We start from the raw sequence: 22,938 nt of genomic DNA on the forward strand, positions 1-22,938 counted from the left end.
TTATTTATTAATTATAATTATTATTCATTATATATTTAAACTGCCTTTGTTTTCAAATAATGCTTCGTACCACACACCTATGGCCCGCATGTGTCGGGAATATAATATAAACTGCCGAAACAATAAAATTGTCATTTTTCATGATACTCTCTCGGCTTTTGCGAATAATCTCTTAGGAATAAATCTTATTCAATAAGTACACACGTACAACTTATTTTTTATTGCATTGTATCCTGTATAAACAAATATATTAAAAAATATGTATTACAACTTAACGTATAAATCTATTTTGTGTAATTCTATAATTGAAGAAATATATGCATGTTAAATTATTTCGACGAATGCTTTAAATTGTATGTTTTCTAGTATGTATTTTTGTTGAATTACCTAATAAAATAAAATAAAATAAAATAAATAAAATAATAATTAATCATTTCTTAAAATTTCCCTGTTTATATTGGAGGAAAAACAGAACCAAAATATAAACAAACAAGCCTCTATGCTGTTTCCTGTAAAATTAAACTGTGAAAATAGAACGTCACACCATTCTGTCTATAGGATTGAATATATGTTTCGTTTTCTCTATAATCATACATCTTATATTGCACGCACGCGGTGCCAATTATTCCTTCATTTGACTTGTCCAAATTTGAGTATTTGTTGGATTTTGTAATGCCATATTTTTTTTGATCTTCCTTGTTTTCTGAGTTAAAACATTGGCAGAATGGTGAATGTTACACAGTGTCTAAAGTGGCAATTTTAAATAGCAGTGCCTTTTCCAAAATATCTCCATTTCTGATGTTAATCTACGAGGTTTTATTGAAATACACCAATATTATATATGGTTATATTCGTTCTGTGTCCGGATGCATTAAGAACACTGTTTTGTGTGTATAGAATCACGCTCTTGGAAAAGTATTTATGACTCGATCGCTACATACAGGTTAACATTCTACAAAAGAAAATTGACTAGAGAGAAATCTACCTCGCATTGTAGTGGTTCGTACGTTCGCCTACCATGCTTGAGGTCCTCAGTTCGATTCCTGACAAAGTCGAAGCGAAATATTTATTTTTAATGTGTTAGTACACTGCTATTATGTATTGTCCCTGGACTGGCTCCGAAAGCGTAACACTAATCACCTTATTTAAATATTTATTTATTTATATATTTTTTTTGCATCACAACACGCCAGAAGGCCCAATTACAGTGGTTAACACAGAACACCCAAGCCCTAAAAAAATACTTTGAATTTTTGTGTTTTTACTGGAAATCGAACCTACAGTGCGTGAGTCAAGCGTATTGACCACTACACCACGGAGGTCACCATTTTTCATAACATATTTGATAATTGATGATCGTGATACGTTGTATTTGGTGTTTTAAAGCAGTGCCATATGCATCATTATGTGCGGATAAGGGTATGATTGACATTGCAAAATATTTCGGTTCAACGCGGTTTAAACAAAAGAAGCGAAATGTAAACAAAATTAAAATTTATAATCGAAAAAATAAAATGAATTAAAGTTTCATCAATAAATTCAAGAGAATTCTCGAGAAAAACATGTTCTGAAGCAGGGTTGTCCATTTGTTTATCGCTAAGTATGGCATGTGGCGCACCCTTAAACACAGAAAATCCACGAAACGCCACCCAAGGGTGGATTTTACGGTCACTAAGGGATGCTTTATGGGCAGAATGGTCACGACTTCCGCCGAATCGCAACAAATCGATAACTCAGATGCTCACAGCCTACTCTAGGATATCCTTATGAGATATTTTCCTGTTTTTGGGGCAACAGTAAACGTTTTTACCCTTGTAAAATAATGGATGAGAGCTTTTGAGATTTTCGCCGTCGAGAAATAACCAGTTTGTATTTAAAAGATAATAGTGTATATTTTTCAATTATGAAATAAATTTTCATCAGTTCTCATCAGTAAGTTTTTCCACAACCTTGTAGCTATCATTATTAATATATCATATCTATGGCTATCATAACAGCTATTTAAGAACTATCCTGAAAAAGCCTTGCAGATATTAGAGCGATTCTTTATTCTAGGAATTAGCCGCGTTTGATATCAGACAGCAATATTTACTGAAAGCTGTGATGGTCACTCATACAAACTAGGAGTTCCAGTAGCGATCTGATTTCTCGACAAATGGTTAAAAATTCTTTAGCACCGAGACAGCAGTCCTACATAGTACAAAAGCTATAAGATGTAATCCCAGAACCATGGAAATATTGAAATAACTACAAGCTAAAGAAATTGCCGACTACTTTTTTTAGAGAAACTGATCGCGGAGAGTCTGGGAGATTTATGATCGCTTATGGTGGCCAACACGTGTTCTTATTTGAATCATTTTTTAATAATTGAATTTCAGAAATTCTTTTCTTTATGTAAAATCATTTCTTACATTAAATACGTTCAGTAAAGATTTAAAATTCAAAATACAGTTTTTTTTTTCAAGTCTAAAATTTCAACATGCAAATAATAGGGTCTTAAAAATAATATTTTTGTCTTTTTTTTTTTACTGTCGAAAAAATGTAAATCAATTGAATGCAGAAGCCAGCCAGAGAAAAGTGAAATTGAGATGATGATACCTTTATGAAACGAGTTAATACTTAAATCTGCACAACAGTAGAAATGTAAAAACTTTGACAAATCATAAACAATGAATACAATATTTTTTTAGTATTACAAACAAAAATCTAATTATGTATTTGGCCAGATTTATTGATTTTTAAAATACCGTCAGATGTTTCTAGTGCTGTGAGTGTTTTTTGCAAATGGAAAAATGGTGATCGACACTATTATCAGAAGGTAACAATTACAGTTTTTTGTATGAACATAAAATTGACCTTACTGCACCCGATAACACCACTATGTATTTTTTTTCTAAATTGTGCACTGGCTGCTTTCTACATGACTACGTTCAATTGAGGTTCTATAGTCCATACTCGGTTTTAAAAAAATGACGATTATTCTATGATTATTATGGATAACTTATATAGCGGTCGTGGTATAGTGATCAACGTGTTTGCCTACCATGCAAGAGGTCTCGGGTTCGATTTCCGACATGGTTAAAATGAAATATTTATTTAAGAAGGTGTTTTTAGAATATTTCATAGTATCTGAACTGGTACCTAAAGCGTAAGACTGATCATCTAACCTTCATGTAACCAAAGATCAATATACGCTGCAGTTGGTGTAACAATGCAGTACCCTACGCACCATCAGGTGCAGAAAGGAAATAATTATAGCGCCATGTTCGTAATATAATACCTCAAGTGCGCAGTACAAAGTTGTTCTATAAATAATTCTACAAATTGATAAATAAATAATTTTAGCTTTTTAGATTTGAAATTTAAGTAAAACAATTACTATTTTATCTCATGCTACGGATTTATTCAATTGATTTAGAAAACAAATGGGTTTTAAGTGTTTTCCGAAACATCACTGGCCTGCAACTGTAAATGCACGTTCATCGAATTTAGTGCGCCGGTTGCGTAGAGGTAAACTAACTTTTCCTCTCGCCGTAAATGTAGCTGATCTAAGTGTACAATTGTATGTTAGCTAGTTTCTCTGAAATGCATAGTCCCTTAGATATTCCGGAGCAGAGTTGTTCAGTGATTTATATATAAGCCAACAGAGTTTATATTCCACCCTCTGTGGAAAACGTAGCCAGTGTAATTTCCAAAGTAGTGGAGTTAATATCATTAAACTCTTTTTAATGTTTATTAACAGGATATATAATATATATAAATAAATGTATGCATTGGAAATTGTTTAAAAATTAAAATTAAAGTCAAAAAGTTATTTTAAAGTTTGTAGTTTGTAGTGAGTATTTACAAATGGAAATAATATTAAAAATGAAGAAAATTTGTAAAAGTAATTAAAAGTTTAGAATTAAAATAATGAATGAAAAACATGCTCAGATGTAAAAATAAAATAAAATAGTAATAACATTTTTAAAAAGGAAAAACATAAATATATACATAGACATTTTAAGGGGTTCAAAGAAACAATGAGAAAATGAAATATAAGACTATAAATTTAAGTCATTTTAAAAAACATCTTCAAAATTAATGACTCATTATAGTAAGAGCAGCAATATATTGATTTTATATACATTTACAATATAAGTAATGAAAAGTAGTTTAAAAGTATAAAAACGTGTCAATGCAGCAGAGAAAAAAGAAAAAATAACTGGTGTAGCAAGTAATCTTTAAAATTTGTAAAAGCAATATAAGGAGAAGATTTTAAACCAAGGGTAGTTGATAAAATTTCATTAAAGTGATTTTAGCAGTAATACAAATTTCAGTAGAGAAATTTGATTAAAAATAATAATATTAATGTATGTAATGTGAAGTATAAGAATAATATATAAGATATATGGATGTATTGGTTATAACATCTCCTTCATTTATTACCTGATAACGCTCCGGATATTTGGCAATCCTGAGACTGGAGTTCGGATAAACGTAGATTATTTTTAATGATTTTAATATAAGAGTAGGTACTGAATTCATTGGTTATTTAAGTTTGTGTAATAACAGTATTACAATCTCTTTGATATATTAAACTAGTTATAACTAACTAAATAATGGCGCCTCTACGAACCGTATTTAATATTCAGACGTTCTATCATAAGCGGCTCTGTGTTCCGGTTCTTGGCCGGACCGCACTCGTTTATTTCCGGCTTGGCCGAAATTAAAATGGCCGCGCTTCCGGCGTGCTCAATGGCATGCGGGAAAGCGGAAATAATGCAAATAGCACAATTTCGTCTTGTGATAACATTAATAGGTCGCTTAGTTATGTAGTGGTAGCGCGTTTGGATGCTACTGTATTGAGTTCAATTTCCGACATGAACGACATGAAATTCGATTTAGTATTATTAGACAATCTTTTTTTTTCTATTTTTACTATATTATCAAATATTCTACGGAATAATTCAATGAGGATATTACTAAAAACCAACACGTATTTCAATTAAGGTAGAATATTGGATTAAGCAAGGATTATTCTTCATCCAGAAGGATAAATAATAATGTTATGTGTGTGAAATAGAACCAGAACCCTAGACGAGTGTTTTTGACTCGAATGCTGCTCTCAAGTAAATATCAACAAAAAAAATCGAGTGGAAGGAGTCTGCCTCATTGTGTAGTTGATGACACGTTCGTTAACCACCTTTAAGGTCCTGGGATCAATCCCTGGCAAGATGGACATAAAATAATGATTTTTTGCTTGTTTGAACTGCAATATTTCATTGTTCCTGCATTCCTGGACTGGCACCTGAAGCGTAACACTGATCACTTTTCTTTACAAAAGCCTCTTTTACTTCACAAAAGTCAACAGATGGAAGAACTGAGGAAGTGTGGATGTTTAAACATAAGCAGAATGGTGAATGTTACATTGTTAGAATGTAGACTGCCCACATCCAATAAGAGGTCACAAGTCCTGTAAATCGGATTGCTGTTATGTGGCTAGTATCACGGACTCACGGATCAAGGGTCCGAGGTTCAAACCCCACTCTAGTCCGACTCGATTTCCATTTTACTATAGAGTTATTTATAACTAGTTGAAAATAGCCACTAAAATTAGAATATTTGGGTTAATTGTAAGAACGCAAATGTTTATTTATATATTTTTTTATGCTTCCTAGACTTCCATATTTCCTTCTCAAAATCATTTTCCCTCTCTGTTGCAACAAATTTAGATCTCAATAATTCCCCAGGGAGGAAATCCAGCCTGTCTACAAACACTTGGGTTTATTTGAGTTTAGCTACTGTTATTCTCTTAGTGCGATTTACTGTTTTTTTTTAATTTTTTTTTTATTATATTGAAAACATATTATACATAATTATATACAATATTCCCAAGGAGTTTTTTTTTTAAAAAACTCATTTAGGGACATACAGATAATAATTTTTTTAGAGACGTTTTTAAATTTTAAACTATAATATTATTTAACAAAAGCAGAAAAATTAAAATTATGATATACTACAAATTAAAAAGGGTATGAAAAATACTTGAAAATAACAGAATAAACAGAATACTAGGCATGGAAATAAATTCAAAATAATGTTTACATTATGCAATCTGGGAAAGAAAATTGAAAAAGTTTAAAAATTACATGGATGTATATATACATACTGAACTAGTACAAAATAAAATCATTTTTTTTAATTAACAAAATATGCGCACACCCAATACAGGTTAATTTTTTTTATCAAAAACGTTGAAAAAATTGAAATTATGTATACAAGCCAAAAAAAGTATATAAAAAGAAAAAAACACAAATAACATTTAAATAGTATTAAAAATTACATATACAAGCAAAAACGGTGAAGTATTAAAAGGTATATGTTCAAGATGCGCATTCTCTATAAACTAACATTATTTATTCAAAGTACTTCTGGAAAAAATAATTCTTCAATTCGTTAATTAATATTTTTTAAAAACATTTATTAATTTACGGACTTGTCCGTTTAAACAATACATAGGGTATTAATATTACAATATAGGAATAGTTATGATGTAATAACTTTTATTTGCAAATAAGTTACTAATAAAAAATACTTGTACACTTCTACTTATTTTATTGGTAAAAAAAATGAGTGGAAGTGTACCAAGTATTTTTAATTAATAACTTAAATGTAAATAAAAGGAATTCTATCAAGAATTGTCAATAAATAGTTTTAATCAAATAAGAATATTTTGACTTTGACCAAATTTTTGTAGACAAGGACTGGATTCAACTCCCTGGGGAGCTGTATATATTAATATATTACAACAGAGATGAAGAACATTTAAGAGAATGTAATATGGAAGTCTAGGCATCTACAGGGCTTATGACCTGTCAATGGCTTTTTCAAAAAATTTGGACAAACTCAAAATATTGTTGATAAATTGCCTGGTCCATGAAGAAGTATAAAAATTGAAAAAATAATATTTTCATGCGTTGCCTAGTATGTAGGTGAAATAATTCAATTAGATGAATCTCACCCGCATAAATAAAGGTTTCAGCTCTTTAACTTCACAAACATCAACAGATGGAAGAATTGAAGGAATATAGATGTTCAAATATAGGCAGAATGGTGAATGTTACACAGTGTGTAAAGTGGCCACTTAAACCAGCCAATGACAGGTCATAAGCCCTGTAGATGCCTAGACTTCCATATTACCTTCTCTTAAATGTTCTTCATCTCTGTTGTAATATATCAAATAAGAATAGTTTAAAACATAAAAAAATAAGAATGAAGCGTTGACAAACATAAAGGACATCAAGACAAGATATTGACTATTTATTTAGTGCTCGTTTAAATCGTTGTAAACTTATCGTTATAACATGGATGTATATATATATATATATAATAGCATTTCCATAATAAATTCCATTTTATCATCCCCTGCAGTAAAATTGCTCTCTCTTTCTTATTCTTATTTTACTCTCCTCCCTTTGAAACTAACTCAAGTTTGCATAAATTGAACGTGTCGGATGAATTCACGGTGAATAAAATATATTTAAATATGGTTTCATTTCTTGCACTAAAAATAAGAGAGTACCTACGCTACTATACGAATATGGACTAATCGAATGCAGGGGCGAATCTTCGAAATAAGCGATTTTGCGCAGCCTGCCATTATATTTAACTTTTGATAGTAATATTTTATAACAGATACATTTTTGTGGTCACCGTTTATATATTCCTCCAAAAATAAATATTAATATTCGCGCTCAGCCAGTTCCAATTGCCAGCGTTCAACCAGCGGATTACATCAGTTTATTTCTGCATACAAATACGGATACTGTGTTTAAATTCTTAAAACCTAGTTCTTGTTTTTTCCTTCTTAAGTAAGCTTGCAAATTACAGATATTATTGAAAGATTTTCTATTCGAATTATAGTATTTATTTATTTATTTATTTATTTATTAACGGACATTGTCCATGTATACAATTTATAAGGTTTAAATATTACATTAAAATAATAGTTTAAAACATTTAAAAAAAAGAAATGAAGCATTGACAAACATAAGGGACATCGAGACAAGATCTGGACTATTTATTTAGTGCTCGTTTAAATCGTTGTAAACTTAAACCAAAAAAGTCAAGATCTTGTCTTGAGTTAACAAAACGACAAAGGCGGGTCATTGGAGAATTTAGGCCATAGTTTGTTCTATGCTGATCGATGAACAGTACTTAATTTTTTCTCAATCTACGAGTCGGAATATTGAATTTTACTTGTCCCAGTAATGATGGAACATCGATTATACCATTTAGTATGCCGAACATATATATGGAGTCAATATTAGTTCTACGTTTTTGTAGACTAGAAATATTTAACTTTGACTCTATTTCAGCATAAGAATAATTATCTCTCTCTAGTCCAAGCATCCACGCTATTTTTCGAAGCAAGCGATGTTGGACTGATTCAATGTGATTTATGCGATTGACATAGAATGAAGACCAGACCACTGAGGCATAATCAAGAAGAGGGCGAACAGTTGAGCAATAAAGAGTTTTGATTGTACGGACATTAGTAAAATCAGAGGATATTCTGTTAATGAAGCCAAGTAATTTCAGTGATTTATTTACTGTATTATCTATATGCTCGTTGTATGTCAGTTTATAGTCCAAAACAACTCCTTTTGAACATGATTTCCTAATGCCTACTTTTCTTTAATATTATACAGTTGACATATGGCATAAAACATGTGGCGCTCGACGTGGCTCTTTTTGGCATTATTCATTAGTAGGAGTCGGCGCAGTTTTTAGTGTTGACATTTCATAATGAATATAGTACCTACTGAACGTCATAGAGAAAAAAATTTTTGTTCAAACGTTGTATTAAAGTAGTATAGAATATGGCTATTTGTATCGCGAAGTTACTTATAATACTCTTTAATAATATTACGTTGTCAGTGGCTATAAATCTGAGAAATGTGGTTCACAGAACCACAGAAAAAAACAATTTACATATTATTATTTATACGTTCCTAACAGTTTAGCTAATATAGTAAAACACAATTTTTAAATAAAATTCGATTTAATTATTCAATACAGTTGTCTTCGAGGGCGGTACAACGATTATAGCGGTCATTCAATTTTTCGATACCATTTTTATAGTACTATATCTTTTTAGCCTTAAAATAAGCCTCAGTTTCAGCGATTACCTCTTCATCAGTGCTAAATTTCTTCCCGGTGAGCATTTTTTTGAGGTCTGCCGACAGGAAAAAGTCAGATCGGGAGAAAACAGTGGATGGAGAAGCAATTCGTAGCCTAATTCACGCAATTATGCCATCGTTTTCATTGATTTGTGACACGGTGCATTGTCTTGACGAAACAGAACTTTTTTCTTCTTCAAATGGAGCCGATTTTTCGTGATTCCATCCTTCAAACGCTCCAACAACGCCATGTAATAATCGCTGTTGATGGTCTGGCCCTTTTTGAGGTAATCGATTAATATTATACCATGGACATCCGCAAATACTGATGCCATAACCTTGTCACCTGACTGTTGCGTCTTTCCTCGCTTTGGATTCGGTTCATCGCTTGCAGTCCAACTGGCTGACTGTCGATTGGACTCTGGAGTGTAGTACTGGAGCCATGTTTCATCCGTTGTAATATATCGACGGAAACATTCATCTTTATTAATCATCAACACGTTGTTGCTTTTAATCGATTTTGAGCACGTGCGGCACCCATTTTGCACACAGCTTTCGCATGTCTAAGTATTCATGCACGATATGTCCAACGCGTTCCTCTCATGTTTTTAGAGTCTCAGCTATCTCTATCAACTTCATTTTACGATCATTTAAAATAATTTTGTAGATTTTTTTTATGTTTTCGTCAGTAACAGCCTCATTCGGGCGTCCACTGCGTGCATCGTCTTTGATGCTCATTTCGCCTCGTTTAAATTTAACAAACCACTTCTCAACGGTTGATTTTTCTTGTACAGAGTCCGAATAATGTTTATCAAGCCAAGCCTTGACTTCAACAGTATTTTTTTCGCCATGAAACATTGCTTTATTAACACACGAAATTCTTTTCTATCCATTTTTTTCACAGTAACAAAAATAATTTTACTCACAATGCTCTCATGAATTAATAGTCCGACATCTATCAAATTTATACACGTATCTTTTCAAGGTTTATACTGACTAAAATTATATTGATTTAATTTTTGTAACGCCATCTTTGTGGCAGGCTATGTACTTTTCAGCCCGCCTAATATATGTAGGTATAAATTAATGTTCATTTTTGCTGAATACCTACAAAAAAGCACTCTTGCCACTGCAGCAACACATCTTAAACGAATTATTAAATCACAAAAGGCATTATAAAAGTTATTCTCAAGGTACCATTAAGAACCCCATCTAAAGATATTTTCAAAGCCTTTGATGTGCCTGAGATATGCCTAATATACGCTAAAATTATTCTGCTAGACAGATTTGGAGATGGACATCAATATGTAACAAGGACAAGAAATAATCTCACTGTCAATATTCCTGGCTTTAACACAACATTTAGACAAAGGCTCAAGGATTATTTTTCTGCCAAATTAATAAATATGCTTGCCTATAAAATTAAGTTGACTGATAAAAGTCAATATTACAAAATAGAAACCAAAGTTTTGGTTGAATAAAATTAGAATAAAACAAAATTCAAAAAATTCTAATACAGTGTGTACGTAAAAAAAAACACCGTACAGTCTCAACAACGTTTTGATAGTGTCAAAATATTTCCAGACTGGCTGGATTTCCTCCCTAGGGAGTTATTCAGATCTAAATTTGTTGCAACAGAGAGGGCAAATATTTTTTAGAAGGAGAATAACTCCCCAGAGAGGAAATCCAGCTAGTCTGCAAACATTTGGACATACTGAGAACATTATTGAATGAGATTAAACTAAGTCAAATATTTAATTTTTTATTTTTATATTTTTTATTTTATTTTTATTTACAAATCATATAACATGAAGTATTTTACAAGTTAAATACGTTGGATTACATTCCTAGGAGTTACAACATATATCGTATTATTAGCGCCATGATCTTTTAAAGTTTTGTATTTCTGGAAGAACTCCGCTTGGAACGTCAAAGGTTCTTCTCTGTCAGTCCTTCCGATTGGTTTGTTTACGGTAAGCAAACCGGATATCCTTCACAGCTCTCTCATATCATTGGTTGGTTTAAGTAAACCAGTGACGTCGTTTAAAGAAGTGCTTTTTTATTATTTTACTATTTTTTTGTACATTTCTACAGGAAACTTTGCATACAATTTAATGCTCTAATTTTATCTGAGAGCACGAAATCATTTTTTGTATCCAATTCCCAGTAGAGCTGAAGTTCCTCGCTAACTACAGGCAGTGAAGGAAGGGGTAAAAGAAGAAATATTAAATACAAAAAAAATGTTTTAAGACGTTGCCTAGTAGATGAATTGGTTCAGCCGGGTGAATCCTACCCCCATGATAAAGGTTTCAGCCCTTTTACTTCACAAAATTCAACAGATGGAAGAGTTGAGGAAATGTGGATCTTTAAACATATGCAGAATTGTGAATGTTACACAGTGCATAAAGTGGCCACCTAAACCAGCTGGTTGCGCGAGTGGTTGGTGGGATTGAGTGGTTTATGGCTGGATGGACCGCCAGTGGATGAAGGTCCACCTATCTTACCCATCCTGTAATCACCCAACTTTCGATGTTTGTTTGTTCTCCTCGTCTCTATGGCCATGGGTAGCTACGGTTGCCATAATAACAATTTTCCATATCCATAGAAACAACATCAAAAATCACTTTTTTTTTTCTTTATAATTTCTGTCAACAACCGCATTAATCATATTTTATCTGCCCGCATCCGCACACCTTTACATTTTCTGACCACCGCGCCGCCACATTCATTTCCCGAATAACTATAGTGAAAGTGCTGTGTTCACCGATAAAGGGAAACACTACATAGAAGCCAGGACTTGGAGACAGCATCCGGATTGCTGTCCCTGATTCTCTTTCCTGACTTCCTTTAGGTAAGATTTTTGTCTGCTGTAGTTTTTTTGGCCGCAAACCGTTCTTGTCCGTATCTGCCATCATCGCGCAAACGTATATTTTGTCATCCCAAAAAATTAACACAGATCAAAGATTCAGTCAAATAATACCCACGCAAGTTTATAATCGCCACCCCACCAGCCAACGACTTCCTTATCCCTTCTCGAAAATATTTCCTCTCTCTGTTGTAACAACTGTACAGTCTTTTTAATGTAATTCTGTTTAAAAAATATTTCATGTAGTATCCACAATAGTAATAATAATTAAACCTAACCCATCAAATATTCTTTAGATTTTTTTTTACATTTTACGAGAGGTAACGCCCTCACTTTAAAGACCTTTTCACGTCTTCTAACCCTAAAACACGATTTAAGCGCGTAGTATCAAGAGTTTTCCTTAAAAATGTATTAGTACAATGTCTGAAGTATGTAAGTAAGCGTATAATAAGTCCTTTTTTGCGTTTATATAGTTTACGTTATGAATAACTATCAGTGTGTGTGTTAGGGTCGGCCGATATGATTTTTTTCCGAATTTTGAAATGAAAGGGGTCCAAAAAGTTGCCTTTTGGATTACTCGGAATGCAATAAATATTTTAAAAATATTCGATACTACTTTTGGCTATCAACCAGAGCTTAAAGTGTTCGAAAAAATCGTTTTTTTGCGCTAAACCGGCAGTCATTTTATATTTAAGTAACAAAATCAGTCCAATTAAATGAAAATGTGCATTAAACCTTATTTAATAAGTATCAAAGGGCGTGAGTTGCACTTTGTTTTGTAATAAATGGATAGCATTGATGAGCCATTGTTTTCATCAATATTAGCAAGGCGGTCAACGGAATCAGTTCCGCGGAGTGTAAACTTTTGGCATTTCGGTAGTTTTAAAACGTGTTCGAATTTGTAATGTGATTAAGTTATACCTTATCAATATGGACAATCAACAAAATGTTCATCATTCCCTATCCGCATATGATGCATAGGGCACTGCATTAACACACAGATCAGAACGTATCTTGATCATTTTTGTTACATGAAAGTAAGATGATCAGTCTCGCGCTTCGGGTACCAGTCCAGGGAATGTGAAAAAAATATTTTTTGTGTAAAAACACCCTTTTTAAAAGAATATTTCACATCAACCATGTCAAGAATCGATCCCGAGACCTTTTTACATGGCAGGCAAATGCGCTGACCATTACACACGAGGCTGATGTTCAGACAGTGATAAACTTCAAACCTCGGTGGAGGGCTAAAAGTAGTATGGAATATATTTTTTTTAATTTTTACGTTCAATGTGATCCAAAATACAACTTTTAGACCCCTTTCACTTTCAAATTTTCAAAGTTCATACTTCACCGGCCCACCCTGGTGAGCGTGGTGTGCCTGAACAAAAATAAGATGTAGTTTGAGAAGAAAAATAAATCCCCTCGTGTTAACTTGTGTGTTCTTCAAACTATTACTTAATTCCACTGTAGCGTGTTAAGTTTCCACGCTTTCTCTTACATTTCGTGTTTTGTGAAAGAAAAGGGGTTTGAAAAGGGTCGATGCAAGTCAAAATGTACCAAAAACTTGAGATAACAAAGCCCAGATCTAACCCAGTTTGGTACGTTCCCGGATTCCTATTAACTTTTTACCTATCACTACCCGAAGGGAATGTTTGGTCCAATTTAATATCGACTCGGGAACGGAAAAGGGCCGAAGACTCGTCTAAAAAGAAAACAAACCCTTCTTACTTTATAAACATTATAAAGAACCCAGCTTACGTAGATTTTGCCCGAAAGTCTTACACAATTTTTTGCAGGCATTAAAAAAATATTTTATATTTTATTTGTCTGTGTCCAGGCGGATAAATAATACAGTTCTACGAGTGAAACAAAACTGTTTTTGACTCTTATGTAAAAATACTGAAAAAATAAATCAAGTAAGGAAAAGTTCGCCTCGCAGCGTAGTGGTTCGCGCGTTCGCCTACCTTGCTCGAGGTCCCGGGTTCGATTCCTGGCAAGATTGACATTAAACGTTGGCTTAAATTTTTGTATTTTAAATAGTGTAATGTCCTGCCGGTAAAACAACTTTGTGACTTCAAATTATTTATCTTATTAAACATACAAAATTTTTGCATTTATATAAAGTTAATTTGACTGTTTAAGTAGGGTTCTGTTTAACCCTGTTCTAAGACAATTTTATCAGCCGAAAATTTAATATGGTATATGTGTTTAATAAACTAAGATTTTTAACGGCGTTTACCTAAATAAAATTTAAGAAATAACTTTAAAATTTAATCAACGAAAAATAAAAATTCAAACAATAACATGTGTTGGCCATCTATCGGCTATCCTCATCCTTTCAAACTCTTCGTGACCACTAAGAGCCTTACTTATAAACCTAGTATAAAGTTACCTCTAGGCATAAGGGTAGAATAATGATAGGAATACCATCCTTATTCTACCACTGTAATAAGAATGGTATTCACATCCGTATTCTACTACTTATTCTTATTTTTAGGGGCGGAGGTCAATGTTATTCAAGCTCCTGACGTCACTGTGACCTGTGATGATCTATTGTAACGAATCCCCGTAAATAGTTCTTCCCCTCCAAGCCCAGGTTTATAAAGAGCCTGGCTAATGTCTGGAAGGCGAGAGTTTACATTTTTCTAAATCTCCCCCTCCAAGCTCAGATCCGTAAAGTATCGGGCTATTAGGTAAGGGGGGCGAGCTCTTTAACATTCTCAGGTTCAACCAGTGGTCTTCCGGGCATCGCATTCACAAAGATGTTTACTTTTTATGTCTCATTAAATAAATGTCATGTTTAAACTTATATTTATTTTTATTACACTTTTTTTCATAGATTCATGGCTGAAAGTCTTTGGTGTAATTTTTAACTAAAAATTTGGTGCTTATTTCGAAAAAACGAAACAATCAACGAACGAATACGAAGGTATCACAATTTACATTCTTCTTTTGCGATTTCCCAAAAAGCTTGAGTTGAGTCGTTTTCGCAAAACCCCCTTAATGCATTATTGTCTATTTTCAAAAGGTTTTTCAACGTATTTTATGATGACACACTCATGAAACCATTTTAGATCCTTTACTTTATTACATTATTCGAATGTTGTAAAAATCACTGACTTTTTTGTAGACCTACATATTAACTTTTGTAACGAAACTGTAATTTTGTACCTGTCATGTAAAAAGCCCTCAGGGCTTTCAAAATAAATTAATAAAAATAAAAATTTCATTAATTGATTCAATGGATGAGATTTCGAAAAAAATATCAGGTAAATAGAACCTTTTTGTACAGATTAATAGCTGAAAGCCTTTGGTATAATTTTTGATTCAAAATTTGGAGCTTACTTCGTAAAAGATAAAAGAATCGACGAAAAAATACGAAGGTGTCACAATTTACATTCTTCTTTTGCGATTTCCCAAAAAGTAGATTTTTTTAGCTGAGTCGTTTTCGTCCCAAAGGTGCAATATTATCGCTCGTTTACCTGTTAGGCCTATTATAATTATAATATCATCAAACTTAATATTTATTGGACAAGTATACGAAATGTTAAGAAATGAATTGCCAGTAGTTTTGGTCAGGAGCCGCTTGTGGTACGGGGGTAAGTAAATCTTAAATTTTGTGTATATTTGAATGAACACCCGGGTCAAAATGATCAAAACATACTAATTTCAGTACTATAAACCAAAATCTTGGGTCTCAGTTGCCTTCTTTCAATCTACGTCACATCATCGTAAATAATATTAATATGATTTGTATCAGAGCATTATTTGTTTACGACGCCGACGCCGGCGCTACAATAGGACGAGACGTGACTCTACGTTATGTTTATTGTACGTTGGTATGTCAGAGTGGTTGGCACACGACTTTGAAAACGAATACGAATTTGAAGTGCATAGATTGTCGTGCCCTCGTTTTGTGAAGATCTAAGAGCTCGTCTTTGTCTGCGAGATCGTTTGAGAGAGCACACTATCGTTACTCGTTACATAAGTCGTGCCGGAGAGAGATAAAAGAATGACAGATTATCGAAATTCTCATGATTTCACGGTCTTAAGTAAAACAATGATATTTTTAATATTATTGTATGTCGGCCTTGTGAAGTAATGGTCAGCGCGTTTTCTTACCATGCAAGAAGTCTCGGGTTCGATTCTCGATATGGTTGAAATAAAATATTATAATTAATGGTTATACCTTAAAAGAGTTGACTCAAAAGGTTTTTTCTAATCAATGTGAACACGGTTATGAAACAAGAAATAAACATGAAGTAAGACTACCATTTCGTAAGAAAACAAATACACAGAACTCGTTGATGCACTGAGCTGTACAATTATTTTATAAGGAAATACTATTAGAAATAAGACAGCAAAAAAATACTATTTTATTTAAATATCAGTTTAAAAAACATGTGTTTAGCAGATAAGTTAGTTTTTAAAAAGTAATCTTATTCGTGTTAGCTTTATAGAAGTTTTCTTTTTAAGTGTACGTATATTGTTTAGAAATGTTAATAATTAGTATATGTTTTAATAATAATGAGATATAAGTTAATATTCGAAAATTCATTTATTATGTATGTACTATTTTGAGACTAAATAAAAAAAATAAATTAAAAAGTATTGATTTTAAAAAGTGTTTTTACACTAGAATATTTCATAATTCCCGGACTGGCACCTAAAGCGTAAAACTAATCATCTTAGCTTTATGTAACAATTTTTTATCAAGATACGCTGCGATTTATGTACCAATGCAGTGCCCTATCCGTCATTAGGTGCGGAAGAAGAATGATGATGATTAACAAATTACAACAGGGATGGAGAACATTTTAGAGAAGGGAATAATGGAAGTCTAGTCATTCACAGGACTTATGACCTGTCAATTGCTGGTTTAAGTAGGCATTTTACAATTTTGTTATACGGTAAAAAAACAGCGTATTATTAAGTACCGTCTTAATCATTGATGGATTATTGAGCAACTTTCTGAAATATATGAATTGGGAATTCCCGCCAGATGCAAATGGGAGACTTCGTTGAAATTCTTCAGTCTACAAAAACTCATTGAACTTATCTGCGCAAGTGTCGTGAATCGCGCACGATAAAAGACATACTTGCCAAGCCCATGATACAGTCGTAAAACAGTGGTAACTCCACAAGCCGGTGACAATGATCCCCGACATCCTGAGTGCCCATAAACTGGTGACACCCGACAGCGGTACCCACGCTATCAACTCAATCACCTTTTCTCTTCCTGAATCTCTCTTCCGGGCTGCGAGACGATAGTTGCTGCCCATGTGATAGCATCACTGAGCAGACTGTATAACATATTTTAATATACTGCCCAATGTTCGATAGGCCGAGATGGGAGCTGGAACGCAAACTGAACACTAGGATTGCTGTGACAAATAACCTAGCTGAGCTTCTGAACTGTAATGATACATGAAGAGAGACTGTTCAATTTATTACAGGGACGATCAAGCAGGCTAAATTTTTTAATGGCGGTATTTAGCTCCTTTAAATAATTTTTTTTGTGTCCCTTTTTTTGTTATTTGTTTATGTAATATTTCAACTGTTATTTTTTATTTTTTATTCTTATTTTACTTTTACTTTTAGTATTGTTATCTACGGTGAAAAAAAAAACCAAAAAAGGTTTAAGTCAACTAAATATAACTTCAAGATAAATGTATTCAATAAAACCTTGCAATAACAAAAGAAAGGCACAAATAATCTAACTATATATTTTTTTTTTAATCTCTTCTCCTTTCCTTTTTCCTCTTTTTTTACTTTTTCCCATTGAGAATAGTTTTGATTTAAAGTAATTTATAATCAAATACGTTTATTTATATTTTTAAATATCTTTATTTTCTATTGAATATGTTCTGTAACTTGAACTATAAAAATAAAACTTTTATTTTATTGGTTGGTTGGAAGAAATTGCCATTTGGCAATAAGCCCGCCAATGTACAAATAACGTTATGTACAAAAAGTTAAATAAATATAAATAAATAAGATATTCCAATTAGAAATATTGCTGGAGAAACTTCGTAAACCATCAACGCAGAAAGCGAAAATTAAATGTAGTTTTGTTCAGTGACACGAAAACGAAACCAGAATTTTTTTCAAGCGCCACATACGATCGTTCGTGTTATCCGATCGCAAACACATTTGTTTGGGCCTTGGTTACCTACCATCTTGGAAAATAAATTAACCACTCTCTTTTATGCATGTCATAATATAATATGTATCCATAGACACTTCAAACCTAATGGGTACTATCTTTGCTCTTTGCTTATCCCACGCAGAAGTAAGACATAGAGGTTTGACATTTGGAATGTAAAAAATTGTAAAGGAAAGATTGTTTCGTGGTAAAGTTTGTATTTTTAATTCAATAAAGCTCTTAATAGAAAATGATTTCTGTAAAATATTGAGCTTTTGCACATAGTTTAATTATTTTTTAATAAAAAAAAAATCTAGAAAATTTTTCATTTTATTTTATTGGGCAAACAAACAGTACGTACAAAATATATTTACAATTTCTTTGTATATTAGTGTAGAATACCCATGCACACACCAATAAATTGTTTACACTTTACACAATAATTAAAATTATCAACAATATTTTGAGTTTGTCCAAATTTTTGTGGACAAGGGCTGGATTTGAGTAGTTCTTGATTATCACCGGAGCAAAGGCCGATTGTATATCTACATAAATAAAAATAAATAAAATAATAATAGCGTCAGGACAAAATCGCTGGTACATCATATTATAATGTATCGGAGCTTTGCTTATAGTAAACGAAATTCCCCAGACTATATGAAATTCCTAAAATGTTTAAGAATACCCCATTGTAGTAGAATTTCAACATTTTTCCCAAGGAAACAAGCTATCCGCAATATTAATATCCAAAGATAAAACAAAACACAATTCCAAGGGAAATAACTTGGCGAATGGACGGAGATATGAATATACGATTATTAGAATATTTTTCTGATATTGAGAGAATTGTTTACATCGTTGTAATAATATTCTTATTTATTTTTTATTATTTTTAAACCTCAAGTTAAAAGAATGAGTACTTTGGTGGAATTATTGCTAAAAGCAATATCTTCCAGCCAACCAAAATACAGACTGGTCAAAAATTTGTACTAAAAAAACAATGTATATCAAAAGATCATAAATAAAAAAAACCTAATTAATTAAAAACAACAGGTGGGAGATAGTTTTTTTTTAAAGTTCGTTATGTTATACATATTAAATGATGAGGAACGTGAAATCAGATAATGAGTTTGGAAGGAGAAAGAAAAAAGAACCAAGGAATGAAAAAGGCATAAAAATGTACATAAAAAAAAATATATATTACAATTCAGGGATTATTGGAGAGTTCAGGATTCTGAGGATATATTATAATGTTTCAGGCGTTTCTTGAAGGTGGCTGGAGAAGGTGCATTTTTTATATGAAGAGGTAGCTCATTTCAAAGCCTAGCAGCTTGGGCGAAAAATGAATAGCTGAAAAATGATTTGCAATGTCGAGGAATGGAATGTGTTCTCTTCTGAGAAGAGCGAAGCAAAAGACCATGATCAGAAAGGTAAATTAAATTCTCAGCAAGATATTTTGGAACGGATAAGTAATAATATCCTTATCTATTTTTTTTAAACTTCAAGTACAAAGAATAAGTATCCATCCTCCAGCCAACCAAAAATAAGACTGGTAAAAAAAAGACTTGGTCAAAAATTTGTACTAAAAACGAAAATATCTGCTTAAAAAAACGTAGTTTATCAAAAATAACAGCTGTTTTTTTATAGGGAGATTTTATATTTGAAAAAGAAAAAAAACATTTTGGAATTTTAAAAAAATACATTAACAACCGAATTTTGAGCAGCTTAAAAATTACAGTTTGTAATCTCATTACAGTTTTACTTGATAAATTAAAACCATTTAAGATATTAAATATTCGTCTGGTTCATTAAAATATTCTTAATTTAATTTCGCTCACATTTCCTAGGTTTGAGTTACATTTTTTAAAATGAAAATGTGTTTTTGAATATACAACAGTATTTTTTAAAATATTACAACAGAGATGAAGAACATTTAAGAGAAGGTAATATGGAAGTCTAGGCATCTACAGGGCTTATGACCTGTCAATGGCTGGTTTAAGTGGCCACTTTACACACTGTGTAACATTCACCATTCTGCCTATATTTGAACATCCATATTCCTTCAATTGGTCATAAGCCCTGTAGATGCCTAGACTTCCATATTACCTTCTCTTAAATGTTCTTCATCTCTGTTGTAATATTTTAATATAAACAGCTTCCCAGGGAGTTGAATCCAGTCCTTGTCTACAAAAATTTGGACAAACTCAAAATATTGTTAATTCTCATATTATTCAATAACTTATTTTTTCATAAAAGTGAGTTTGAAATCTTGGTAAACTACACAATCAGTGCTTCACCATTTAACACAAATTTTAGAGAGATGTTTTATACCTGATTCATTTAATGATATAATAACTTATATTTAAATATATTACAAATTAAAAATACTCAGTTTAACTTCGATTCATTTATTTGACCAATTAGCGCTTTCACCCTCAAATGAGCATCAATAAATGTTAAGTTTATATGCTGCAAACAAAATATAAATAGTTTTTTTCCGGTGTTCCACAAGGAAGCTTTCTCGGACCGCTACCGTTTAATTCAGGTGATTAGAAACTAATTTCTTATTTTCTAATGCCAGTGACTATGCCGCTGTCTTCCAATGCATCGTTTTTTCATACATGTAATGCTTATTAAATTAATGTTGAATAAAATATTTTTTTTATTCGACTCACCGGTCTTCTGTGGTGATCTCCGTGTTGAGCGCAGTAGTCTTCTGTTCCGGACTCTAGCCTCACTCTTCTCCACTCTTCCTGATCTACTGCTCCTCCTCCAGGATGCACTTGTGTTGCTTCGTCGCTAGAATATTTGGAAAGGAAATATTTAGCAATTATAGATACGGTTGATCAAAATCCAACAAATGGGAACGAACTCAGTTACTTCTTTGATAAGTGCAAACGCAATATATAAAAATGTATCTTGACGCAAAAACGAGTGTGTTTGAAAACCAGTATAGGTAAAAGCTGTAGATATTTTCTAATTATTAACGTATTGCATCCCGGAGCCGTGTAAACACGTGATTGTGTATCCGAGCGTTGGGTCCCGGTCCCGTGTTTTCACGTGGTGTACCAGCTATCTAAAAATGCGCATTTTATTCACATCTAGTGACTTTTATTAGTACTTTTTCGTAGTTTTATGAATAGTAAAAACTCAAACCATTCTAAAACTGTCATCTGATTTGCAATATCGGTAAATAAAAGGATCTCTTTTATCGATTGAAATCACATGTTTTTTTCACGGCTACTTGTGGCCGCCATTGACCATTACGATTTCGCCCAGTTTCGCTTGCAGTTGACGTTTGATTTTGAAAATTGTTTACGAGGGATATTTTACACACCTGAAAGTGTGCTGGAATATAATAAGTATATGAGCGGTGTGGACATCTCGGACCAGTTCTGTAGGTTCTTTAGTTTTAAGTAATCATTTTTCGCCTTCTGGAGACCACATTTTGCAGTCACCGGATCCACTCCGAGTGCAAAACTTGCAGGATGAACAGGTTGTCAGGGAATATGTCCAAGCGTGTTTTAATAGCTATACCTGCCACAGAAAAAAAAGACAAACCCTGTCGAACCTGGAAGGTTTGTGCAAAGCACAAATAAAGGAGTGAGACCCGGGTATATGTGCAAACGTTGCAATGTGCCTCTCCATAAAGGCCAATGTTGGCAAAATTATCATATAAAAATGACTTATTAAATAATTTTAAATAAATATGAGAAGTTTCAATTGATTTAACCCAGTATTTTTATAATAATAACACTTTTAAGAAACCCTTCACAAAAAATAAATTTTAACAAAAATGGGCCGGGTACGGGGTAAATTTTATGTGTATTTGACCCGTGCTCATAGTGTTAACCATTGTCACCTCGATCAAAACCATTGCTGATTTGCAGATTTAGCTATAACTCAAACAATTTATTAAAATACGAGACCGCAAAACAGATTTTAATTCTTACTTAAACTTGCAAATAATGCTTTTGAAATCTTGATATTGTTTGTGGCTTTTTTCAATTCGCTACTGGGGTTTTACTTATACATGTTTATGTTAGTAAGTTTATTCGTACTAGTTGGTATGTTATTATTTCATATTACACTGCCTACAGCATCTTTACAACTTAATTATATTTATTACGAGATATTTACACAAAATTTTATCAACGGATTTATTACAGGGTGGGGACAGGAGAGTTTCGATATTGGTAAAAAGTCGAACGCGCATGTAGGAGAAGTTTGATTCAGGATAAAACCGCTTATTGGGCATCCAGAAAAACATGGTTCATATCTTTCTCCTCTAGCTAACATTCGCACATGGCAGAATCATGGCGCATTTTACATACAAAGCTTGGGTTATCTTGTTCTTGTTCAGAATTACTTTAGAGAACCAAGGTTCTTCCTGGGGGTTTTTCCTTAACATTTAAGTTACGTTTAAGATGAAAAAAATGCTTAATCTAAGAGGCTACTCAATATTCTTGCCATGTGCAAAGTTGCTTCTCCTTCAGAGGGAGATGTTTAAAATTTTTTTTGGAAGGGTCCCCTAATCAACCGTCTTCTTTGCTAACGCATCCACTATTTCGTTACAGGAAATACCACAATGACTAGGAATGTAGGGATCCAGGACAATTTTTTATTAGATGGCTCTGATGATGAAATTAGAGTTTTTGAACAGAAAATCAAAGTTCATCAACTAGAATGCTCCAACAAACAAACAAACCATCACGCCGTTTCTTCTTAGGAGTAGGCAGAGATGATTAAACGCCATATCA

General features: G+C 32.6%; 1 protein-coding gene across 1 annotated transcript in view; it reads right to left on the reverse strand.

Annotated features, from left to right (window-relative positions):
• Positions 1-22,938, reverse strand: part of mAChR-A (muscarinic Acetylcholine Receptor, A-type) — a 109,322-nt gene that overhangs the window by 79,431 nt on the left and 6,953 nt on the right. The window contains exon 2 of the mRNA XM_088241426.1: positions 20,854-20,977. Within this exon, the coding sequence (XP_088097552.1) occupies positions 20,854-20,977 (124 nt within the window). The remainder of the gene's footprint in view (positions 1-20,853; positions 20,978-22,938) is intronic.

This window comes from Micrasema longulum, unplaced genomic scaffold, assembly GCF_059751315.1.
Source record: "Micrasema longulum isolate JH-2025_06_02 unplaced genomic scaffold, ASM5975131v1 h1tg000129l, whole genome shotgun sequence".
Taxonomy (NCBI): Eukaryota; Metazoa; Arthropoda; class Insecta; order Trichoptera; family Brachycentridae; genus Micrasema; species Micrasema longulum.